This window comes from Lepisosteus platostomus, chromosome 9 (genome assembly GCF_059453375.1).
Source record: "Lepisosteus platostomus isolate fLepPlt1 chromosome 9, fLepPlt1.hap1, whole genome shotgun sequence".
In the NCBI taxonomy this organism is placed as follows: Eukaryota; Metazoa; Chordata; class Actinopteri; order Semionotiformes; family Lepisosteidae; genus Lepisosteus; species Lepisosteus platostomus.
The window spans coordinates 24,670,187-24,693,001 of NC_142619.1; the positions used below are offsets into that span (position 1 = coordinate 24,670,187).

Consider the following 22,815-nt stretch of genomic DNA (forward strand, 5'->3'; position numbering starts at 1 on the left):
ACACACAATTTGAACATTTTTTAAGACAATTTTGCTTTTGGTCTAAAGAAATTAATATTGTTGATAAAAGAACATTCCAAAAGCATTAATTTTTAAAGCTTTTTTTAAAAACAAAGTGGGTTTATATTTGTGAAAACAGCCTATATATACCAAAATACTAAGTAAAAAGTTCCAACAATGTAAAAGAATTGTTCAGAGCAGGAAGTAAAAGAAGGATACATTAAGCTTCATTGGAAGACTTTTATTGAAAGAATGTGTGAAACACCAATAGAAGATTGCAGAAACATCATTGTGGAAGAGTAATATTGTAGTACAGTATATCATAGGGCTGTAGAATAGAGCTGCAGATCAGTTTTTTACAAGTCATTTAAAAATACACCCAATAGCAATTAAGTATATTTTAAAAAAATATTTGGCATCTGCGGTATTATTGACAATGATAATACTAGCAAAACAAATCAATTTAAAATTAGAGAATTTTACTACGAGTAAAAAAATACTACCCATAACTTAGTGACTGGCTAAATATATATATATTTGAAGATCTACTGTAAGTGTGTAATTAGTAACATTGTAGTACTTGATCCCAGATAAAATAAGAGCTGAGCAACAGTAAGTGCCTCAGCAATTCTCAATCTCCTGAAAAAATAATCGTTTTGCAAGACTAATTCCACTGACAAGAACAATCCATGGGCTCCTGGAACACATAGTCAACAAAAGTGCTGTTTCTAGTGCAGTAGAGCTGCACAGTGCGATTCTGGAGCCCACTCTCCCTGCAGCACTTGCAGAACCTCGCGTGGCTGTTTATGTTGAAATTGAAAATGGTTGCTGAAGGACATTTCCCATCACAGGAGTATACAGTTATCTGAAAATAAAAAAGGAAGCAATGAAAATAATGCAAGAGCACATTGGGGAAGAAGGTGAATCGCCTTAACAAACAAATAAGCCCTTGAAAATCTCCATATTGTGAGACATATTTGAATTAACATATTCAGTATTTTGTATTTTATGTTATTATGTAGGTTATTTTTACTGTGGTAATTTGTGTAGCGTGAGAGAAGTTTTATTTCATTTCTGACCCAGGGGGAAGCAAGGTGTGGATGGTTGAGAAGAGAATGCATGCTCATGCTGTGTCAGTTATGCTTCTTCTTTTTCTTCTAATCTGTTCTTTATTTTGGTTCCCAATAAAGTTTGGTAATGTTCAGTGAAAGCTCTGTTTTCCTTCATCTGAATGCCTACAACCCTAACTGAACCCAGGATTTTACAATATTGTGGTGTTTGCTGATGACTATAAGAATTGCTACGTTGTCAATGTTACAGTGTGAACGCTCACCGGTGCACTGCTCCTGCAGTCATCTTTCCTGATTGTCGTTCTGATTGTCACTCTTTTGCAGGCTCTACCGTCCTCTTTACCTGATAATACAGAGAAATAACAGAATTAACTGAAAAGGAAAACCTTTTATCGCTGGAAAATAAATCTTAAGAAAACGTCTGGAACCTAAAGAACATGACCATCTTAGCACAACTCACTTAAAAACATAAATTCATCTAAATAAAACCCATGGCACTATACTATAACACAATGTATAGACAAAAAAAAAAGATTATTCAATGTCTTACGACTCAGTCTTTATTATATACTGCCCTTAAATTATTTTCAGTCAACGGAACATATTTTTCATCCATCACTAAATTTGCCCCTATTGATAACCAATTTCGGAAATCATTTGCCCAGCATTGTCCAGCAAGAAACTGAAAGAGTATATCCCCCATGTTCCACAACATGCATGTCAGGCCATTTCTAAATGAAAAACAACATTTTGAATGTAAGTCTGTCTCTCTTCATTGAAGCCAAGTGAGGCTTGCTTTTACTGGAGTTCTATGAGTGCAGAGTTGGCTGGCGTGCACTATACCAGATCTACAGTCTGCACTCTTGCCAGAGGTTTGGCAGGTGGTGCTTGACAGGACTGGTGGGTACAGTACATGGTTTGTGTTGTTTATCTCCCTTCTGTAGCTTGTGCGACACATACTCTTGTCTAAGACACTCCAAAAGCTCAGAGCTTTTCTGGATGCATCTCCTCTAGTTTCAGCCATTTTGAGAAAGGGACTCCAATAAGTTAATATTGATGTAATTTTCAAGAACGTTTGAGAACATTTAAAGAATTTGTCTGTTCTTCTAAAGCTAAATTGCTTTAATGTAGCATTCTCACTGATGACGACCCTATATTTATAGGCAGCTACATAAAATATAAAAAGTAATTCCAGGATCTCGTCTTATATTATAGTTCATTGGAAATGGTACAGGTTTACCAGGAACAGACTGTTTTAGCGTGGGGCTTATTCTCTAAAATATATATTTTTAGATTAAGTTTACCCAGTACCCATCCAATTTCTTTTAATCTCAGCCAACCCCTGGTTTCTCCTACCCAATAATACTACAGCACGGGGTTAAACCTGGTCACAGTCAGCTAGTGACATTATCGAGGCTTGCAAAGCTCAACCTGCATCTACGCACTTTGACGACTGAGGTTGAAATTGCTTCTGGAATGGAGATGGTGGAGATTGAACAGTTTTCTGTCCTGTAAATGAATCCCATTACAATAGAACCAGGGAGAGCAAGGATAAGGTTGCTGAGGAAGATTTTAGCAATTACATTTCCTTTGACGGACAGTAGAGAGATTATTCGGCAGATACTGCAAATCAGTGTTTTTTTTTTCCTGGAGCCATTGTCTCTCTATGCTTAATGAGCTCCCCTCTGTCTTTGGATCCCAGAACAAATGGCCCTTGAGTGAATGGGCCAATTGGTGAGATCTTCTGTATTTCTCTCCACCTAACATCTAGTTTTGATGCTATCGGTGCTCATTTCATCCTTCAGGTACCTGTCTGTTTCTTTTCCTTTGAAACATATTAATGCTTCCATTTTAAAGAAAGTATTGTACTTGTGGCTCATTAGCTCTCCTGGTCATGCTTGTCAAACCAGTGTTTGACTCTTCACAGGTGTTAGGTATTGTGGACAAGATGGTAGATCAGGCCAGGCACTGTGGACAATCTGTGTCTGTGGATGGCTGAGTACTGTCACAGGTTGACTATGAGTTGTAGGTTGAATTGAATATTTCTAGGCACAAGGTGAAGCTGAACAGACAAGGTAGTGGTCAGTCTAGTGGACACTGAAATAATTGCAATAAGGTTCACAGAACAGTTGCTACTGGGGTTGGTCGAGGCGGTCCTGATTGTCCCAGACTTCACTATCCATAATCCAGTCCATGAATGATGAATTAATATGTTTGGAGCAGCACGTCTTGCCCCCTGCTTCTTGGTTTAAACAGTGTAAACAGAGTCCTTCTAAAGAGGACAGCTAGTCACAGGTACAGTTTTGCTGTCAAATTATATTCTTGACTCATTCAAAATTTGAACTAACAAGATGAGTTACAGAATGGACCATCGTATACTGTAAGTGAAGCCTATTTACTGGGCCTGGTTTATTCCAAATTTCACTCTTTGTCCTCTCATGACTAATGGTCACCATAGGACATTTTATACATTGGAGTGTATAAGACCAACAGTGGAAGACATTCTTTAAAATGGGGTGGTTGAGGCACACCAGCTATCACACAAATCTGACCAAGAAGCATCTCATCTCAGTGGGGATCATGTTCTTTCTTAGCACTTATTTACCTTCACAGCTGTTGAGGATTTTAACAGGCCTTTACAGCTGCTATGGTGGCTTGGTGTCACAAACCCCACTGTACTTCATGCTACCAGGCTATTCCCTACACATGCACACACAAACACAGGTACGAATTAACAGCCACTCAGCACTCTGAGCCACAGTACTTAAAATTACTGTATATCCATTTTACAGTAATGTCAGACAGGGTTTTACCAGTGCAACACATTGGGAGCCTCTGATGCGTGGACGTTTTTGATGTATGTGTTTGATTATTTGAAATGATCTCAGATAATTTTCTCACTTCAGTTCTTGCTGGGGACACAAGAGTACAGTACTGTATGTGACTGGCACTGAAGGGCAAACAACACACCAAGATCTTTTCTGCCACACTCTAACCAAAGTAATGGAATAATATTGGGTAATTTAGCTGGTGGTGAGCGTTCTGGCGCACTATGGCTGCCGTCGCATCATCCAGGTGGATGCTGCACATTGATGGTGGTGGAGGGGAGTCCCCATTACCTGTAAAGCGGTTTGAGTGGAGTGTCCAGAAAACCGCTATATAAGTGTAAGCAATTATTATTATTATTAACAGAAAAACCTGTAGAACACTACAGTAGTAAAGAATATCATGCCTAGGTTTTAGAAAATAATGGAAAGGGATCTCCAATGTTTTATATTGTTCTAGTGAACAGAGTTACTGCTAAAATTGTTGTGTCTTTTGTTTTTTAAAATGTGTATTCATTTAGATGGAGACAGGTGCTTTGAAAAATAGAAATTTCACAATCTTGTGATGATAGATTTTGGTGCCTCTTCCGATTTGCTTTTTTATTGCTCGACTTTTTCTTTTCTAATTATCTCTTAAAAGAATGAATTGCAATGTTTAAATCTTTAAAAGACTCCAAAGGGCAATGTGAAAAAATGAAACATTTAGGGTGTAAAACATTTTTTTTTGACTCAAAGCATTAGTTGATCTTACATATTTTAAAGGCAGTAAATTCTAAATCTGTCATTCCAAGAAAAAATGCTTAGTTGTGCCATATCTTTTAGGGAGTACAACATCCATCATTCCAAATAACACATATCAACAAAATAAAAGCAAAAATATGATTATTTGAAGATCGCAAAATGTAATTTCCTTAGTACCTCTTCCCTGAAGGTCAGCGATAGTGACAAAAACATTTTTGTTATTTTATTTTACTCATTGTTGAGCAATGCCGTAATCTCAATTTTGAGTTTCCAAACCAGAGTACCAAATATTTACAACAATACTTCATATTGAGGGCCCTTTACTGTTTCACATCCCCACACATACTGTACATGCAGGTGTGTGTTAGTCTTTCAAGGAATATAACACCACACCAGCTCAAGACATATCTCAGATCCTTGAGGTAAAGTCATAGTTAGAAGGCATTAACAGTAAATTTCACTAATTAATACTTTCTCTGAGGTGTTTTAAACTCAAGAGAAAACTTATATGAGTTTAAACTTTGTAACTGAGAAAGTATCTGGGTTACATTTTTAAATCACAGAATCATCTGAATAATTTTTTTATTATAATTTGTCAAATCTATTTTGTGGTAAACTGTGTTGTTAATGTCAGCGTTAGAATTCGGGGCATAATAAATCATAATAAAATCATTTTACATTCCTTCATTTTAAATATGCATTGTTATTATAAAAAAGAGAAAATACAGTAACAGTAATAGTACCTGTGTCACAATTAGTACTACCAGTTGGGGCTACTGGGCTAATGGTAAATGGTAATATACCCAATCCAGAACCTGGCAGAATTATCAGGAATAGCAGTGTTTTAGAAAACATGTTATATACTTATGGATACACAATATATTAATCAGCTCATTCCAGCATGCATTAAAATCAAGGCTTCTTGCTTACACAAAATGCCAAAAGGCAGAAGCTGTTTTCAGGCTCTGTTTTTAAAGTTTAATTTTTAATTCTCACAGTAAGAGCACATGCTTTTAGTTTGCGGGGCACCCCTCTAAAACATTGCGTATTTGAGCACATCAGGTTAGCAAGAGATTCAGAGATAGTGCAAAACATTCCTAGCATCCACAGCTAAAACCTTTTCTGAAGTATAACAGTCTTTCAATATAAACATGCTGATATAGATGAAAATGCATTTATTCAAAGGAGTTTTCTATGTTTTAATCTTTTGATTTTGAACTTCAATATCTTATCCAATTCTTGAAGACGAAGTAGTCATTTACAGACTCAAAAATCAGCCTATTTATATTTGTTTTTCAACTTAAAACAGGAAAATTTGTTTACACAAACCGTTCTTTTTTTCCAGCAGTGAAAACTGTGCATTGTATTTTCATTAAATAATATATAACATATTCAAAATTTAAAATAATAAATAATGCAAAAACAGGACATTTTTTAGTGGATAATGACCCTACAGTTGGACTTTGTAGTCCATTATGATTCTATTAATTGTGTTTTTCACAATTCTAAGTGAATCTTAATCTTTCTTTATAAGTTCATTATTTCATCAGACAGGGTGTCATTTATTTGTCCATTCCTCCCAAAATTCTTAAGATTTCTAAATGTATTTATTTGAATGAGGTCACTTTTTATATTTGTCTAAAATGTTTGCATAATAATCTTATGCTTCAAACTATATAATAACATGATATAACCATTTAATAATAAACATGATTGAGACCCTGGTAAAGTGTTACAATATCTGTAAGATGTGTAAAATGGTTATAAATTGAGGTGTTTTATCTCCTTTACCAGACTAACAGGCATGAAATGCAACATACACAAGTCAGATAGACAGTTTAGGGCTAGGTTATGTCCTCAACATACAGTAGACAGTAGATAACCTAAGGGTAAAACTTGTCTGATGAGTGGTAGCGGATGTTGTGAATAATGTAAAAGTATTAATTATTAGACATACTTGCTGTGTTTTGTTACATTTGCCTATAACCCTGCACTATAGTTAAAAAAGAAACATGAATTAGAACTTCCTAAAGAACGTAACAACTTGATTATAACCTACAGAGTCATACTGTAGAGCTGTACTCTCCTTTACCAGAATCCTCCATATGTGACATTTATATTAACAGATAGCAGACATCAAATGAACAAGCGTCATGTCAAATGTTTTTTCTTTCCCAAAAGAAGACGTTTAGAGTCTTTAAAACTCGGAATACAGCTGAAATGAGCACCTACAGTATGAAATGGTTTACGTGTGGTGATGATTACACAGTTATACTCCAGAATAACGGGGGTCAGACTAATCACATGAGCAGTCTGCAACAGGCATTCACCAGCAGCCACAAATAAGCCATGTCGTTCTTATCAAGTCAGTGTTTTTTGCACTCCTCCCTTGATTGGGATGCGACATGCGTTTTTTTTTTGTTCTCATTTGAACTCCCACCCACTGAGTTTAATTATAACGCAGCACTCCATTCCCAGAAGCCAAACAAGCTGGACACAAGGTCCTGGGTAACTTACAGGTCTTGCAACAGCCATCGATGTAGCTCTGTACATTGCCCCCATTCTGGAACAAGAGGATAAGAGGATATATCAAGGACGATTGTGCCAGTATAGCGCCACGAAAAAGACACATGCCAACTTCAACATGGAGTCACAGTTAACACTTTAAAAGCTGGTTTATTCTGACCTAGTATCCGGGCAAATATTATGTGGGACGTATAATAGGTACAACATAACACAGACAGAACAAAAGCCCATTATTATGATTTACAGTACTTCTGGAATTCTGCGCTTTCATTTTGACATTTTTGCATGGCTCATTGTTATTCTATCGGTTCTTACTGTTATTTATTTTATTACTGGTGGGCGTTGAGTATAGTATTTGAAGATGTGCTGGATGGATGCAATCTGTTGTTGGCTTTATGTTGTACTGTATATTTGTATTGAATGTCTTTTAATTGTATGAGGTTACCAAACCAAAGTCCAGCTACTTGTTATGGCAATAAAGTATTGAACCTGAAAGCATTATTGTCTTCTTCAATCATTCACCGAAGGTTAAGGAAAGCTAAGCAATACACCTTCCCAGCTGCTAATGAGCAGTTTTTCTTTTAGAAAGTTTAGTTCTTTCAAAGATATTTAAACACTAGATGGCACTGCAAGATACACTATTAAAATTTCACCTCAAACAAAAGTTTTTGGCCAATTTTGTTTTCTTGTATACACAACTGTAGTATCAAAATGGAGGCAAGAGGAGACATTACATTGTGAAATAAAACATTCCTAATGATAAAAATAAGAAAGCAGTTATATTTTTTCAACACTGTGTATCTAGAATCCTCCCACTTGGTCTTCATTAAATGGAAAAAACATAAGACAGGATAGGAGTGACTGGAGTGACAAATTAAAACAAAATAATACTTTTCAAGCAGAAACCAAAGGACAACAGCAATTACAAATCATCAAGCTAGAGGGCCGTGAAATTGTTAAGTCCAAAAAAACCTTGAAAACTGAAGCTCCGTCAAAATTCAAATGATCTGTTGATGCCTTGGTACAGACCTGTATACATTCAGACTCATTGAAAGGTGGGCAGACAACCCCTGAGCCAAGTACCACAGCCCCAACTGCTGTCTCCACACAGTCATATCTAGTGCAGTTTGAAACCCATGTACTCCCTACCTACAATTCAAAAGAAGAACACAGAGTTACAGAGGGGAATAACTGCTGCTAATTTTAGGAATGTTTTTCAGTGGTTTCTTTACCAATGTAGAAACAAGTTTGTTCCACTCAACTGGGCACTTTTACATTGTTTTGAAGGAAAAATATACTGTAATTTCATTACAGGCAACATGAGAGATTACTTTGAAAAGTTCAATTTTATCTTAGCAATTATTTCATGTTTGTTTTAGTTTTATTTATTTTATGAAAGTGCAAACAGGGGCAGAGACATAAAGTAAATCATACAATATAACACGCATTATATACAATACAGCATTGTCTATTTATAGCGTGTTATTTTATATACAGTATATACAGTACATTTCTTTGGGAAATATCTTACCCTGTAAATGTCAACTGTACCATTCTCACTGGCGAAAGTGCAGGAAACATTCTTGCAGCCACCACAACATATGTGAGGATCTGAAGACGGAACATAAACCTGGTGCTGTGAGGAAGGAAAAAGTCAGAAAAGACAGTAGTTGGAGAACAGTAAGGGCAAAAAATCAAGAGCACAAAGTCTTAAAACTATAATTGTAAAATGATGTGAACATACAGCGCCGCATTTTTCAGAGCAGTTAACAGTGAACACGTCCATAGCATGGAAACCCGTGGCAATATCTATTGCTTGTAAGCACTGCACTGTGTAACAGAGGTCCCCTTCAAAGTATTGGACCATGGACTGGCCTGGGCTCAGCACGGTGACTCCCTGAAACAGGCACACATCTGCCTTCTCTGCAAGAAACAAATACACAGCAAAACTGATTCATCTTTCAATAAGACCACGTACCAAATCTTCTGTTCAGACGGTTCTTTATTTCTGGGTGTGTTCAGTCTGATTTATGCTTAATTCAACAAAACAACAATTGATTTTTCTATCTCTTTCCTGCGTTTTCAAAATCTAAATCCAAAATTGAACTCTGAGGAAAAAAACACATATTTGTCAACTCTGGAGACTCAAGAGGCCTGAACACCTGGCTGATCAATTTCCTCCTTTCCCTCTCCACCACATATTTATTTATAGCACTTCATCCCTCTCTGTTTATTACAAAGTGAGTAACTGCTGTCTCACAATGTAATACACTGTGCTGGCAAGAATGTATCCTCCTGCCGACGGGGTGGCTGTTTTGTTTGTGACCTCTGTGATCAACACGGCTCAGCTGCTAAACCTTGATCTTACTTGCAATGTAAACTTACTGCAAAAGTACTGAGTGCAGCCACAGATACTGGTAAAATTAGGATCCTCAACTTGAATCTCTCCCTGTTTTTTATGGAGGGGGGGGAGAAAACAAAAGTTAATTTAAATACATAGCACGTTGATGATATAGACAGTCTTAAAGCAGCACTTTTAATTATTACTTTCTTAAATCTTTACAGTGATGTGCTCATACAATACAATTTAATATAACACAGTGGTTAAACTGGTATTATGACTGCTTCTTTTAATGCTGAAAGGCCCCCCAAAAAAGAAAAACAAGCACTTACCACCTGACAAAACGGGACAGAACTATTTTGGCAGCTGCATTCTGTTAAAAACAAACAACGAGACCTGAAGACCATATTTTATAGCTTAAAGAAAGAGACGGTTATTCATTAAATTAAAAAACAGCCCTCAGAAATGTTCTTTAAATCATAAGTTAAAACTGCAATTAAATACTAAAAAGGACTATATAATTTGTCATTTGTTATCATAAAATCATAAATTCTAAGATCATATATCAAAAACAACTTCAGAATGTTTACCTTGGCCATAAACTACACAGCTTTCATTTTGTGTGCCTTTCAATAATTAGAAAAGTACCCTATTTTTCCATATTTTCTTACAAAATAAAATTCAAAATGATACCGCATTTCCATTCTGGGCAGCACTGTGCAGGGACATTCTCCTTCACCAGAACAGTTCCATGAGTGCATTCTATATTAGCTACTGGACACAGATTCACATCACAGACTAAAGGAAAATAAGGGAAGAAGTAAAAGTCAATTGTATTTCATGTACTGAATTCATAATTGAGATCAGAACTTATTGATAACTTGTTTCTCTGGAAAAACTCAAGACTAAATAATTATTTCAAGTTAACAGTCTTGAAAATTAAATTGGAAGTGATCTGAAGGTAAAGGGTTTACCACAGTGATATTGAGGACAGCAACGCTGAGTGGAATTGAGATCAACTGCAAGAATTTCGCCATCGTTGCATGAGGGAATTGGTTCGATGCAGGACTCGCATACTGTAAGAAATAAGACATATTTAACAGGAATGGCTTCAGAAATGTGACTGGGATCGTGGAACCTCACATTGAAACTAGTATATAATAAAAATTAACACACTAACAGTCCAGAACAATGAACAATTTTACATTTACTTATTTATTAAGTGATTAAATTGGGACTTCTTTTTACTTACCACAGAGAAAGGAATAGCAACAGGATTTGTCTTCTCTGACTTCAACCAGGAATTGGTCTTCTCTGCATTCATGGGGGACCACAGTTGGACAAGCCATGGTATCACATTCTGTTAAACAAGAAGGTTAATTATAGCCAACAGCACATCGCTTATGACATGCCTAAAATAACAGCTGTAAAAAAGTAATAATACAGATATACTAGATACACTCCGTTATTAAGATTTTGATCATTTTGATACACTGACATCCACCACGTGAAAATAATGAAAATTCTATGGTATCAATTTGCCAGACAAGCATAAAAAAGTAATTGAAATCGTTGTGGCTTCATGTCTGTTTATTTTCCTGAAAAGACAAAAACAGACCAACTGCAAAATTACTTATTCCAGGATAATGCTTTGAGACTTTCAAGTTTTATAGCAATTAAAGGCATTTATTCATAATTATATTGGAAGATGAAATTGGCTAAGGTAAACAAAAACTGTGTTGTTGACTGAACAAAGATAAGTTCAGTTTTAAGACACTTATTTTACAGTAGAAGAGCTTGAGTGATCGATTTAAGTGCTAGGAGGTTTAAGTAATGACTCGAGCATGATTATAGTATATGTTTCCATTCAAATAATTATTAGAACAAAACCATGTCATGATTCCTTTGCTAAATTTTAGCCCTAACATTAGCTTTACCTCTAACACTAGTTTTGAACTGGGCTTGCAGGGATCTATGCCTGACTGTACTCCATTGACTCTACATACTAACATCTATGCCTACAGCCTCCTTTGTATTTCCATCCACACATAATGAAAATGTACCTATTTGAGTATCAAGGAAAGAGTGCTTCAAGTAGAAAGCTCATGTTTCCATTTGCATACAACCATATATTGGCATACACAAACCATATATGTCAGGTCACTTCCACTTGTAACATGTGGCATCACACCACAGAACGAGTAATTGATACACATTTATTCATGAATAAGCAAACACATCCAGTGAATGGCAAAGAAGGGATTTTAATGTTGCCTCTACCAATTAACATTTTGAATTTCTTGACTGATCAACCAGTGAGAGTGGCAAGATACTGCCCTCCGTCCCACTTGTCAGACAAAGTATCAAGGTTTGAAAATCCAAGTCTAAGCCAAAGTCTACAATCTAAAGTTCTCTTGACTAAACTGTTGTCCAGCAGTTTATCCCTTCAACCAATTATTAATAGTGTTAGAAATGATTATTCCAAAATATGATTAATGGAGTATTCTAATAATTCAGTTGTAACTGGAGCATAAAGCTATGCAACAGAAGGCTTACCACATCTGTACTCTGGGCAGCAGGAAATGGTGCTGTATCCGATCACAAGTTTATTTCCATTTTCACAGGTAGGAACCTCATTGTCACAGATTGTTAAATTGCACTCTGTAAACAAAACAAATTGGGGAATTGGTCTGTCACATCAATCACTTTTTCATCTTCTAAAAGAAAAAGTAACTCTTAATTTCTCTTCTTATGATATCGTTGATCCAAAATATTCAGATCTACTGGCACTATGTCAAGGTGTTCGGCTGTTAATTGAGAGAACCTGTTAAATGAGACACAGCTGCTCTGAATGAATAATTAGTGCTCAGAGGGAGTTAAATTCCACTGAGGGAAGGGAGCTGGTGGGATAGAATCAGTGTGTAATTGGTCATTCCTCTAAGCTAATTAAGAGCCTTATAAGACAAGCTAGGAGGAAAAGCGTTTCAGTCTGTGTTGAGTCCTGAAACTCCCTTTTCTTGTAAAGGACAGCCCCCACTCTGTATGAGAAAACAACAGTCTGGCTGCTGCTCTGTCAAGGATGCAAGTTCTGTTTATAGAGGATCAGCTAGGAAAGTCTGATTGGAATTGCAATGGTTGCTAGTGAAGATCTAGTGATTGTTGAAGATTAAGAGAGAAAAGCTGTTTTGTTATAACTGACTGAGAAGGGAGAATACTGAGAATACTCTTCAGCTTAAGAAACTAGATGTAACCAAGTTCATAAATCATTAGTGTTAGCTGTGAGTCAGTGGAACAGAGTAAAATGCAAGTAAATTGTTTGTGCAGTATTACTTGAGAGAGGACCAGCACTTAAGAATTACAATCCTGGAAGGGTTCAGAAAGACACCAACTGACCATTTAAAAAAATAAAAAAACAGTGAGATGCTAACAGTGTCAGTGTGGGGACCACTAGTTTGCTGGTGCTTAATACTAACATACTAACAAGAGTTTCAAAAGGCATCCAAAATATTACATATTTAAATTAAGCACTGATGTTTTTTGCTATTTCTAGATAATTGCTCTGGGAGATTTAGCAAACCACACCTTCACAAGCTATCTGAGGGTCACATCTATATCTAAATCTATAATTTAGCTAACATTGTCTAACACTGGTCTCATACCATTACCTTCAATAACTTACCACACATTTTCTTTGGACAGCATGCTCCTTCTTCGATAACATCTAATACATACTCTCCCTCTCTTTCACAGATGGGCAAGGGCACTTCACTGCAGTCTGGCTCCACTGCAATAATGCTCCCGTTCTCCATACACTTGTACATACAGCAGCCTTTGTTAGAGCCATTCCACACCTCACCCGGTGCCCTGGGACGTCCTTCATTGTCAGTGCACACTGGAGGCGAAACAGCAATATTCACAAGCCTATTCCAGTTTTCAATGAAATCTATTAAAACTCTATATCACCAGGTCAAAGTACTGAATCCATGTATGTGTGATATCGGGTGAGTCTGCCAGTTAACACTGCTATTGCTGCTGGAAGAGACATGTCTAGTTTAGATCCCCTGGTAAATAGGGGATAGTAGAGACTTGCAGAGCACTCCCACAGCCCTTGTATATAAAATCAAATGATTTGAAATTAAATTAAATTAAATGTCTTCACAGAAACATACTTTATTTGCAATGAAATACCATTGTAAGCCTTGAGGTTGACGAGGGATAAAGTCTTTAATGTTACAGAGTTTGGAGGGTCCGTTTATGATCTAGTGACTTTACGTGAACTAACTTGGTTAACATTTCAGGTTCAAGTATATTTGGCGTATATTTCACTACAACATAACTTCAAGATAAAATTAGCATCCAGTTTCTGTGAGATCTGGATTTAGCAAAACCTGTTCACTACCTCTGTGTACTGGATGTTATTCTTGTTTTTTCATGATTATTTAAAATTGTATAATAATATAATTGTGATTACTGCATACTACACCCATCTCCATTCTGTTTAAAATGATAGGTGGATGCCTCATTCAAGTGGTGAAAACAAATGTCCCACCAATATATACATATATCGGTTAGTAAACTACAGGACAGAAATGGGCTCTAAGAGTACGGATTTTTTGTCACCTGTAAACTTTGTATGAGGTTTAGATAAGGCAAAGTACCCAGTGGCTGTGATAACCAGTGTAAAGCAGCATACCTTGTTTCATAGGTTTCACATTTTTAACTGTGAAACAGCCAGAAGAAAATTTAAAGTTTTGGATTTAAATCAGTTTTCTGGAGGGCTGGTATTTTTAATTCCATTTTAATTTGAACTAAGCTTAGGCACCCAGTTTAGAACTAAAACGGATGCAGAGGGTGACTGGACCAATTTAACCCCCTGACCCCCACAGTCTTCAGGTGCTTCTGTTAACCAGACCCAGAAAACCTACAGACTCTCTGGCCCTCCACTACCCTGAACATACAACCCTGGTTCAAAGGAAGAACACTAGTTATAGCGCATTGTTATTGAACTCTGTGACCTTTTTATCCTCTAGGTTCAGGAAGTTTTAATTTGGATATTTAACACTTGCAGCCTACTGACCCATTTGAAGATTCACTCACCAAGTGGATCAGCTGAGCTTAGCCTATTTCACATTTGGTTAATCTGTGTGGTGTCCAGAAAACAGAAAATAACTGTGTCATTATTATACGTCTTAAGCTAGCTTGTTACGGTTTAACCTATGTAAAACTATATTTGCATGATGGGCTGTTAATATTTTCTTTATTGACTTTTAAACTATTATATATTATAAAGTATTTAATGGAAAAAAATGTCTACAACATTCAGCAAAAAGTAAATTATGTGCATTAACTTATCCCTTCCTTGTTTCTCCTACCATCCTTCCCACAATAGGCTTTCAATAATGCAGTCAAGCTGAAACAGAAACATGGGTCATGATATTTCACTTGTACAGTATGTAAGTACTGTACCACATACTCACCACACTGTTCCTCTGTGACACAGAAAGCTGAGTCTGCTCGGTGAAGGATGGTCCCACTTTTACACACACACTCCTCTCTTATATAGGAACAGGTGGATTCCTCGTAGTATTCTCGGTTTTGACACGTCTTTGTCTTACAGGTGCTTACGCAAGGATGGTACTCCTTTCCTGGAGGACACTTCAGTGCTATTTGAGGTAAACGTAAAATGTTGTCATATTCCTACAATGTCCTTACTACAATATTTTAAAAAATTCAAGCTTTGTTTTGCCCACTTTCAATATACTGTAATTAAGCACTTTAAATGAAGAGCTACAAAAATACCTTAATAGTTTCTTTGTTTCAATTGTTATCAGTAATGAAATGTTAAAGGCTGTAAACCAGCACAATAATTACAAAAATATCTACACGAATGCTAGTCAGGCCCAGCTCTTTGGAGATTGTTTGAACAACTTTATATTTACTCCTTTATTTTAACCTCTCCTGGTTAGTGGTAGAATTCTTGTGATAGTACTCACGACAAAACTCTGGTGTTCTCCAGTTGATACAGAGGTTGTGAGTGTAACAGATTGCCACATAAGCAGCGAGGAAATCACATTCATGATCTTTGTAATGAAGATCTCCAGCCCAGATCTTATCACAAAACTGCTCTGGTGAAACCTATATATAGCACAAAATTCAAAATAACACAGTTTAAATTTGAAATGAATTTTGTATTTGGAGAACAAAACTTAATATTTCTACATATGGTATGCAGAAATCAATATTCCTATCTATTTTGCACTGAAATTTTGAGCTTCAGAACTTAATTATTCTTTGAATATTTTTTTTGGAAACAGACTGTACAATAATATAATACTGATATAGGCTTCAATTTAACTGTCTGGTACAGAGGCAGAAGAAGTGGATTTCATTTTGAATTCAAATTAACACATGCATATTTTACTCAGATTTTCAGATGTAAATACCAAAACACAGATACTGTAATTGTTGGAAATGTGGTAAATCAAGAGGTAATCTTACTCATATGTTTGTAACATGTCCTAAGGTTTTAAGTTTTTGGAATGAAAATAACTCAACTAAATAACAAAATACTATATATAATAATATAATTATACATTGTAGGAATCTGAAAACTATATAAAACTAGCTATTTATTGAAGACATATAACAAGCAGAGGTTAATCAAATGTGTAAACTGTGTAGAGAGGTGAAAAAACAGTATTCTTGACCACAATCAAAACTGAAATATACAGTATTTTACAAGCATATGTGAAAACAAGACACTATTCACAGTATCTACTATAGAATGAAGTCTTGTAATTAAAAATGAAAAATTATCCTACATTTCCAACATTTTGAACACCCCTTGATAAAAAAACAGATTTACTTTTTTATGGCACACAGTGAAAGGATTCTGATTCAACATCTGGAAGCATTTAGTGCAGTTGCCAGTGGTGCAGTTATCTCCCACTCTCCTGAAGTAGTCTGTTTCCTCTGAGGTATCGACCATCCAGCTGTACAAGAAGACAGGGATATCTTCCACATTTTGAATGATAGTCCCATTAGGAAGCTTCAGGTCATCAGCTGGGTTTCCATCACAGCATCCTCAAAACAAGAAAAAACACTGTGATAGTACACATCATTACATACTGTAACTTCATCAACCTCAGTCTTGCAAAACCCAAAAAGCACAACAACTTGAAAGGAGAATATGTGTGAACGTCTAGGAGCTAAGGAAAATGCCCATGAGGTTAACAGAATAAAACAAACATACACAAACATGACTTCTCAATCGTCACAAAAGATTATGAATCATTTAAGTATATCTGATTTTGTGATTTCACAATGTTTTACTCTAAATAAACCTTGCAAAAATTAAGCATTTTTTACAACCAGAACTTGTTTACTCCAGCAATTTTTGAGGGCCACCTTACTTCTTAAATTATTTTTGTGTTTTCTTTGTTTTACCAGGATTACCCAGCTCTGCCTCCTAAATGCCTCAGTCGATAAAGGCACTTACCCTACCTGAATGCAGGTTGAGTTCTATTACCAAGGCTTCAAGCTTGAGTCGTGTCTTAATAGGATTTCCCAAACAGCAGCATTAAGCCAAGTATGAGGGCATAGTGGGACCAGCTGCCCAGGGCTCATTTACATTATATCGACAGGATCTTGACCTCCAGGAGAAAAGTTTGTATATCCTTCTTGTGAATGTAGAAATCTAGCCAATTTAACTGTCCATCAGCAATGACCCTTATTAAAAACAGTCTTACCACACAGGCCCTGAGTTCCTCCAGTAGTGTTGAAAGGGGGGCTGTACTGGAGGACCATGATGCCAGTGCTGTGGTACCACTGGATGCTGACCCCCCCGGGGGTGTTGATTAAATACATGGTGCCTGTGTCGTCAATGTGCAGATTCTGACGTGAGAATGGAAGCCTTGCATTTATGAAGTTTACTGAAACCTGTGAGCAAGAAAAATAAACCAAGTTATTTTATGGGGAACATCCCAACAGGATGAAAACTAAAATGAGTTAAGCAGGGTGGCCATCAGCTATTCACCTTTCTGTCCAGCCGATTAATGAGAATCTTATAGGAATGTGTGGTTATATTCAGCTTCTTAAAACACAGCCCAGATGTCCCTCCAGTAGGTGTCTGCGAAGAAAATGAGGAAAATAATTATATCACTGCTACTACTATTACTACTCATAAAAATAATAATAATGATAGAATGTACTTACTGGACGTCTTATATAATTAACACTCTGAAATGGAAAAAGGAAATAATAATTAATCATTAAAACAACTGATGTTACAGAAAAGACACTTGACATTTTTAATATTTCTTATTTTAATATGTGATATGAAGTAAACTGTAGTTATTCAGTGTAACAACTATGTATGTTTGATGATACAGAATGAGCAAAAAATATCACGGAGTCTAAGGAATCAGTGATTTCTAGACTCACCAAATTCAGACGTCTTTGAGTCCTAAAGTCTTATACTGAGGGATGGGGAGTCAAATAAAATATTATGATCAGAATGGGGAGCAGCATATGAAAAGCATGTGCACCACTGTCCACACTTTGCTGTCTCCAAACTCTTATTAATATGAGTTTTGCTGTGCTAATTCTATGATAACTACCCCTGTCTTTGTATTTGTGTTTGTGAATATAGTCTTACTTAAGGCTGAATGAATTTTTCACAAAGCATGGTGTTTGCGCACCTCATTTTGAATTTTAAGAATTGTTTGTAAACAGGACTTTAGGACCATAAATCAAGCAACATGCTAATGAGTGTCGTTATTACAAACAGCAATATTACCTCACTGGTTGGGCACTTCTCAATATGAGCCACAATATTTTCTCTGGGAAGGTGAACCAATATGTAAGACCCATTGTCATAAAGGGCAACATTATTGCCATCAAATGTAATGACACGAAGATCTGATATGATGGAACAGCGGCCTGCAAGTAAAAAATATATATATGTACAGCATAGTTAAATAATGGCACAGAGAACAGTATAAAACATTTAAAAAACCCTTAGTATCTCTTTGCACATGATGAAGTCAATCATTAAGAACAAGGCACCCAACCACTGCTTAGATCAGACCGTCTCTCCAAACTGAGCCCCCAGACAAGGAGGTACAGTATCTGGCTATGAATGCAACTGTGTAACGGGAGCCGGTTCTGACTCCCATGTAGTGCGTATTTAGGACCCTATGCAGACGTTAAAATCCGGAAGAGACTAGAGAAGGGCAACAGGGAAACACGACAGAGTCAGGATGGGATGACTGACAGGGGGGCATTGTCGGCAGTGTTCCGGTGCTCGGGGGGCGTGGCGCAGGCGAACAAGTCCAAAACAATCCGAAAAGGGAGACCAGGAAGCAGCCAAAAGTCCATTACCAGGAGATCCATCCGAGACTAACACAGGAACAAGGAAGTAGGAACACGCAAGGGTAAACCTCCCAGATGGTCAGGACGCCGGGGAATAAGACCAGCCCTCGGGGTACCCGCAAGCCTTGTGGCATCCATAGGCAAGCCTTGTGGCATCCATCTTCCAAAACTGAGTGCAGAGTTTCCGAGGAACGGGGTTTAAATAATACACACAGAACAAGGGGCAGGTGAACATAATAATGAAACTAAAATACAAAAAGGGTCGGAGCACCCTCTAGAGGAGGGATGACAATTGTGACACTGTGAGGCTAACAGTGACTTTGGCCAGTGACTTAAGCTCTTTGGTCCATGGGTCAACAACTATGTGCTGTCTCTTCACAAAAGGGCCTGATATGGAATTGCAAAAAGCATATAATACCGCAAGTATTAGTATGGTAAAAGGTGGTCAGATAAGAAAACAATTAAACTCTTTGGTTTAAAAGCAAAGTGTTACATATCCAACTTGTGCATCACTCAGTAAACACAAATCCTACAAGCTTGGTGATGGCAGCATTATGTTATAAGTCTGTTTCTCCTCAGAGGGACTTGCTATGAACATAGATGGAGCAGAATACTGGAAAACTATAGAGGAATACCACCTTCAAACCCAAGACTGTGATCCAAAGCACAAGACTAAAGCCTACATTGAAGCAGCTTGAGAATAAGAAAGTCAATATCCTTGAGTGGCCTAGTCAAAAGTCCTGACAAGAATCCTATTGAGATGTGAAAAGACTGTTGTCCATAAGTGATCCCCAAGTAACTTGACAAATCTTGAACAAATCTGTCAAGAAGAGTTGGTATTAAAAAATAAACACTGCAGTGTCTTAAGAATAAAAAATGTTAATTTCCTTGAGAGGCCCTGTCAGAGTCCCGAATTGACTCCTATTGAGAATCAGTGGAAAGAGTCTAAAATGCTGTCCATAATCCATCCCCAAGCAAGGTGAGAGAGCCTGAGCAAATCTGCCAATAAGAATGACCAAAAGTTGCAACAAGACAGTATGCACAGCTGGTAGAAACCTTCCTAAAATCACTTGAGCTTCTAATTGCTGCCAAAGTTGCTTCCACTAAATATCGAGTTCAGAAGTCTAAACACTTACGCAATCCACATATTTCATTTTTTTCTTTAGTTTGTACTGACAGTTACTGTAACTTATCTTACCCTTAGAAGCCTTCAGTTTGAGCATTCAGATGTTGAATAAAATATTACGTTTCAAAATATTTTTACATAATTTGGGCATTTCACCAAATAAGACACCACAGGAAACGTCTAAATACTATTGCAAATTGTATTTTTACTGAAAAACATTGTTTATGCTCAGTGGCACTGAAGCTCAGAAGAAGACATTTTACAGCACAGGTATACACAGCCCAGTATGATATACTGTATATATAGTAAGCATTTTCTTACAAGGGCATTCCCACTGAGGGCAGCAGTAATCCTTGTTGACCTGAACTGGCATTCCCAGGAGCCCACAGTTTGGCTGAGATACATTGTTTCGGCAGTGCATAGAGGCATTATGGAACATCAAGTGCCCGTTGAAACAGATATATTCACTGCATTCGTCCACACGGTAAGAATATGGAGGCTGAAGTCAGAAAAAAGAAAACAACAGCATGAAATACATGTCTTACATTCAGCTATCATCCATGTATTGTATATTTATACAGCTCAATCAGCATACAGTATAGTATATTGAAACATCAGCCTCCTGTTTGTGCAGTCTGTGTTGCACAACTGTCGTATCATAGTCATAGCAGACTGATTTCCTGTATTGTGGTTTGTATTTTGGTTTGTTTTTCATAATTGACAGACTAAGCTTCGTAGAATTCCAACCTTATCTCCCCCGACTTCTCCCTTGAAATATATGAAGTAATATATCTATCCAATGAGGATTTATAGTCACAAAATCTACAGGACCTTTCAACAGGTAATTATTTCGTTACGATCTAAAACAGATGTAGTCAAACTGCTCAAAGTAATAATGAATTGTGCATACAGAGTGCTGCTTAGTAGCCATGCAGATTAATAGCAAAGACTTTTGATCTATGCTGATCAAAACCACCACAGTCAAGCCGCTAAGACCTAGCAGAAAGTCTTGTTCTGAAATGTCAAAAGGTGGCATATTTGCTTTGTAACTGTGAAGGGCAAGTCAGATAGCGCTGTAAACCGAGCCCCTCAGTATAACCACATGGGAGGAATAGCTCCCACACTAAATCTCCTGCTAATGTGCTACAACTCCTGTCCTGGAGTGACCACCTCATTGGGGACATGGGAAAAATTAATTTTCAGGACTACCCAAGGGTTCCCTCAGAAAGGTTCCCGAAATGTATAGGAAAACAGATTATGGTGCTTGTGTACTGCAGCTAACACAGGTATCTTTCCCCTTCTTTGTTTTCACTCATACAAACAGTATGATCAAGTAGATTCTTACAGTGCATGTCGATGTTGGCTGCAGCACTGAAGGTATCACTGTCCCAAGGCTGGCTAAGTCAGGTGCTGAGGTAGCTGAGTATTCAGTGCTCATGAACGGTGGTGTAGTTGTCACAATATCGTGAGTAGCTGCCTCAGTCTCTGCAGCTGCAGTAACGTTCAGTGGGGACTGGGTGGATTCAGCAGTGGTCAAAGGGCTTGTGGAAGCCAGTGGTAATTTAGTTTCAGTTACGGCAGTGGGTGAAGTAGCTGAGGTAGTCTGTATTGTTTGAACAGTAGTTGACACTAGGGTTGGAGTCAAAGGCTCTGATGTAGATCCTGTGTCCCCAGTAGATATCTGATGCACTGTGATAATAGGAGGAGTAGATCTTGGCTCAGTGGATGAAGGCAAGGCCATTGTGGTAGGAGTCAAAGCTTCCTTTGTAAGAGCAGAGGTTTCTGTAACATTCTCAGGGCCTCCATAGGTAAAGGGAGATGGCAGACGTGTAGTAGTTGCCCCCAAAATCTTTGTTGTGGTTGCTTCAGCACTAAGGGCAGGGTGAGCTGTTGATGGTGCTTCAGTGGAAAAGGTAGATAAGGCCTGTGAAGTTGTATATGTGACTGTCAACGTGGTCATGGATGTAGCTGGCAAAGTACTAAGTACTTGACTTGTGGCTGTGGTCACTGGTGCCAGAGAAGCTGTCGTCACTTCTGTGGTCTTTTCAGTAGTTTCTGTGGTGCGTCCAGTGGCCAGTGTTGGGAGAGCAGTCGTGGTAAGGAAAGGAATGGTATAAGCGGGTTCAGTCCGAGCAGAAGTCTGAACACTCGGTGTGCTGGGGGCTGGTGGCAAAGTAGACAGAGTGGTCAGCGGCGACAGAGGAGTTGCAGGAACTGGAATGGTGCCCAGAGTGGTGGGTTCGTCAGTTGCAATGTGCTCAGTGGATGATGTCATATTTGTCAGGTGGTCTGTTCTAGCCAGAGTGCTTGGCTCAGTGGTGGCAGCTGATGTTGTGGCTGAAGCAGCTGTAGTTCTGTTGGATCTTGTCACAAACATGTAAGGGGTTGGCGTTGGGGGTAAAATAATGCCTGCGCAAATAAAAAAAACATTAATTACCTATGTAATTATTTAAATATTTTAAACATTTATTGTATAGAAACACAAAAAATTATTATATTTCATGTTAACAGAATAACAACAGTGGTTGATATGAGAGGGCAGTGGGTTCAGAAAAGATGGAGGTCTAGTCAGCTTGGCTGCCCTCTGTCACCTTGTGAGAAGGCAGTTAGTCAGGTGACAATTTAAAAACCAGGAAGCAGAGCTTCTGTGTTGGTCTGATTTGCTATTCAGGGGAAAAAGAAATCACCAGAGGCAGAAAGAGAGACTAACTAAGGGACTATGAAACAGTGATTCGTGAAGAGTGTCTGAGAGAGACTTGTGTTGAGGAGCTGTTTTTGAAGCCAATAAGTAGCTTAGCTGCCCGGCAATACTAA

General features: G+C 37.5%; 1 protein-coding gene across 3 annotated transcripts in view; it reads right to left on the reverse strand.

Moving 5' to 3' along the window:
• Nucleotides 1–226: 226 nt before the first annotated feature.
• The window catches only part of otogl (otogelin-like), a 77,321-nt gene continuing 54,732 nt past the window's right edge, over nt 227–22,815 (reverse strand). For all 3 annotated transcript variants that reach the window (XM_088647256.1, XM_088647257.1, XM_088647255.1), the window contains 22 exons: nt 21,347–22,410; nt 20,323–20,500; nt 18,301–18,443; nt 17,718–17,741; nt 17,539–17,631; nt 17,252–17,441; nt 16,369–16,586; nt 15,497–15,638; nt 14,981–15,166; nt 13,183–13,395; nt 12,060–12,164; nt 10,756–10,863; nt 10,478–10,579; nt 10,197–10,301; nt 9,836–9,876; nt 9,548–9,611; nt 8,907–9,085; nt 8,694–8,798; nt 8,192–8,311; nt 7,154–7,199; nt 1,334–1,413; nt 227–865 (listed from right to left, as the gene is read on the reverse strand). In XM_088647256.1, the coding sequence (XP_088503382.1) occupies nt 665–865; nt 1,334–1,413; nt 7,154–7,199; nt 8,192–8,311; nt 8,694–8,798; nt 8,907–9,085; nt 9,548–9,611; nt 9,836–9,876; nt 10,197–10,301; nt 10,478–10,579; nt 10,756–10,863; nt 12,060–12,164; nt 13,183–13,395; nt 14,981–15,166; nt 15,497–15,638; nt 16,369–16,586; nt 17,252–17,441; nt 17,539–17,631; nt 17,718–17,741; nt 18,301–18,443; nt 20,323–20,500; nt 21,347–22,410 (3,707 nt within the window). In that variant the 3' untranslated portion in view covers nt 227–664. The remainder of the gene's footprint in view (nt 866–1,333; nt 1,414–7,153; nt 7,200–8,191; nt 8,312–8,693; nt 8,799–8,906; nt 9,086–9,547; nt 9,612–9,835; nt 9,877–10,196; nt 10,302–10,477; nt 10,580–10,755; nt 10,864–12,059; nt 12,165–13,182; nt 13,396–14,980; nt 15,167–15,496; nt 15,639–16,368; nt 16,587–17,251; nt 17,442–17,538; nt 17,632–17,717; nt 17,742–18,300; nt 18,444–20,322; nt 20,501–21,346; nt 22,411–22,815) is intronic.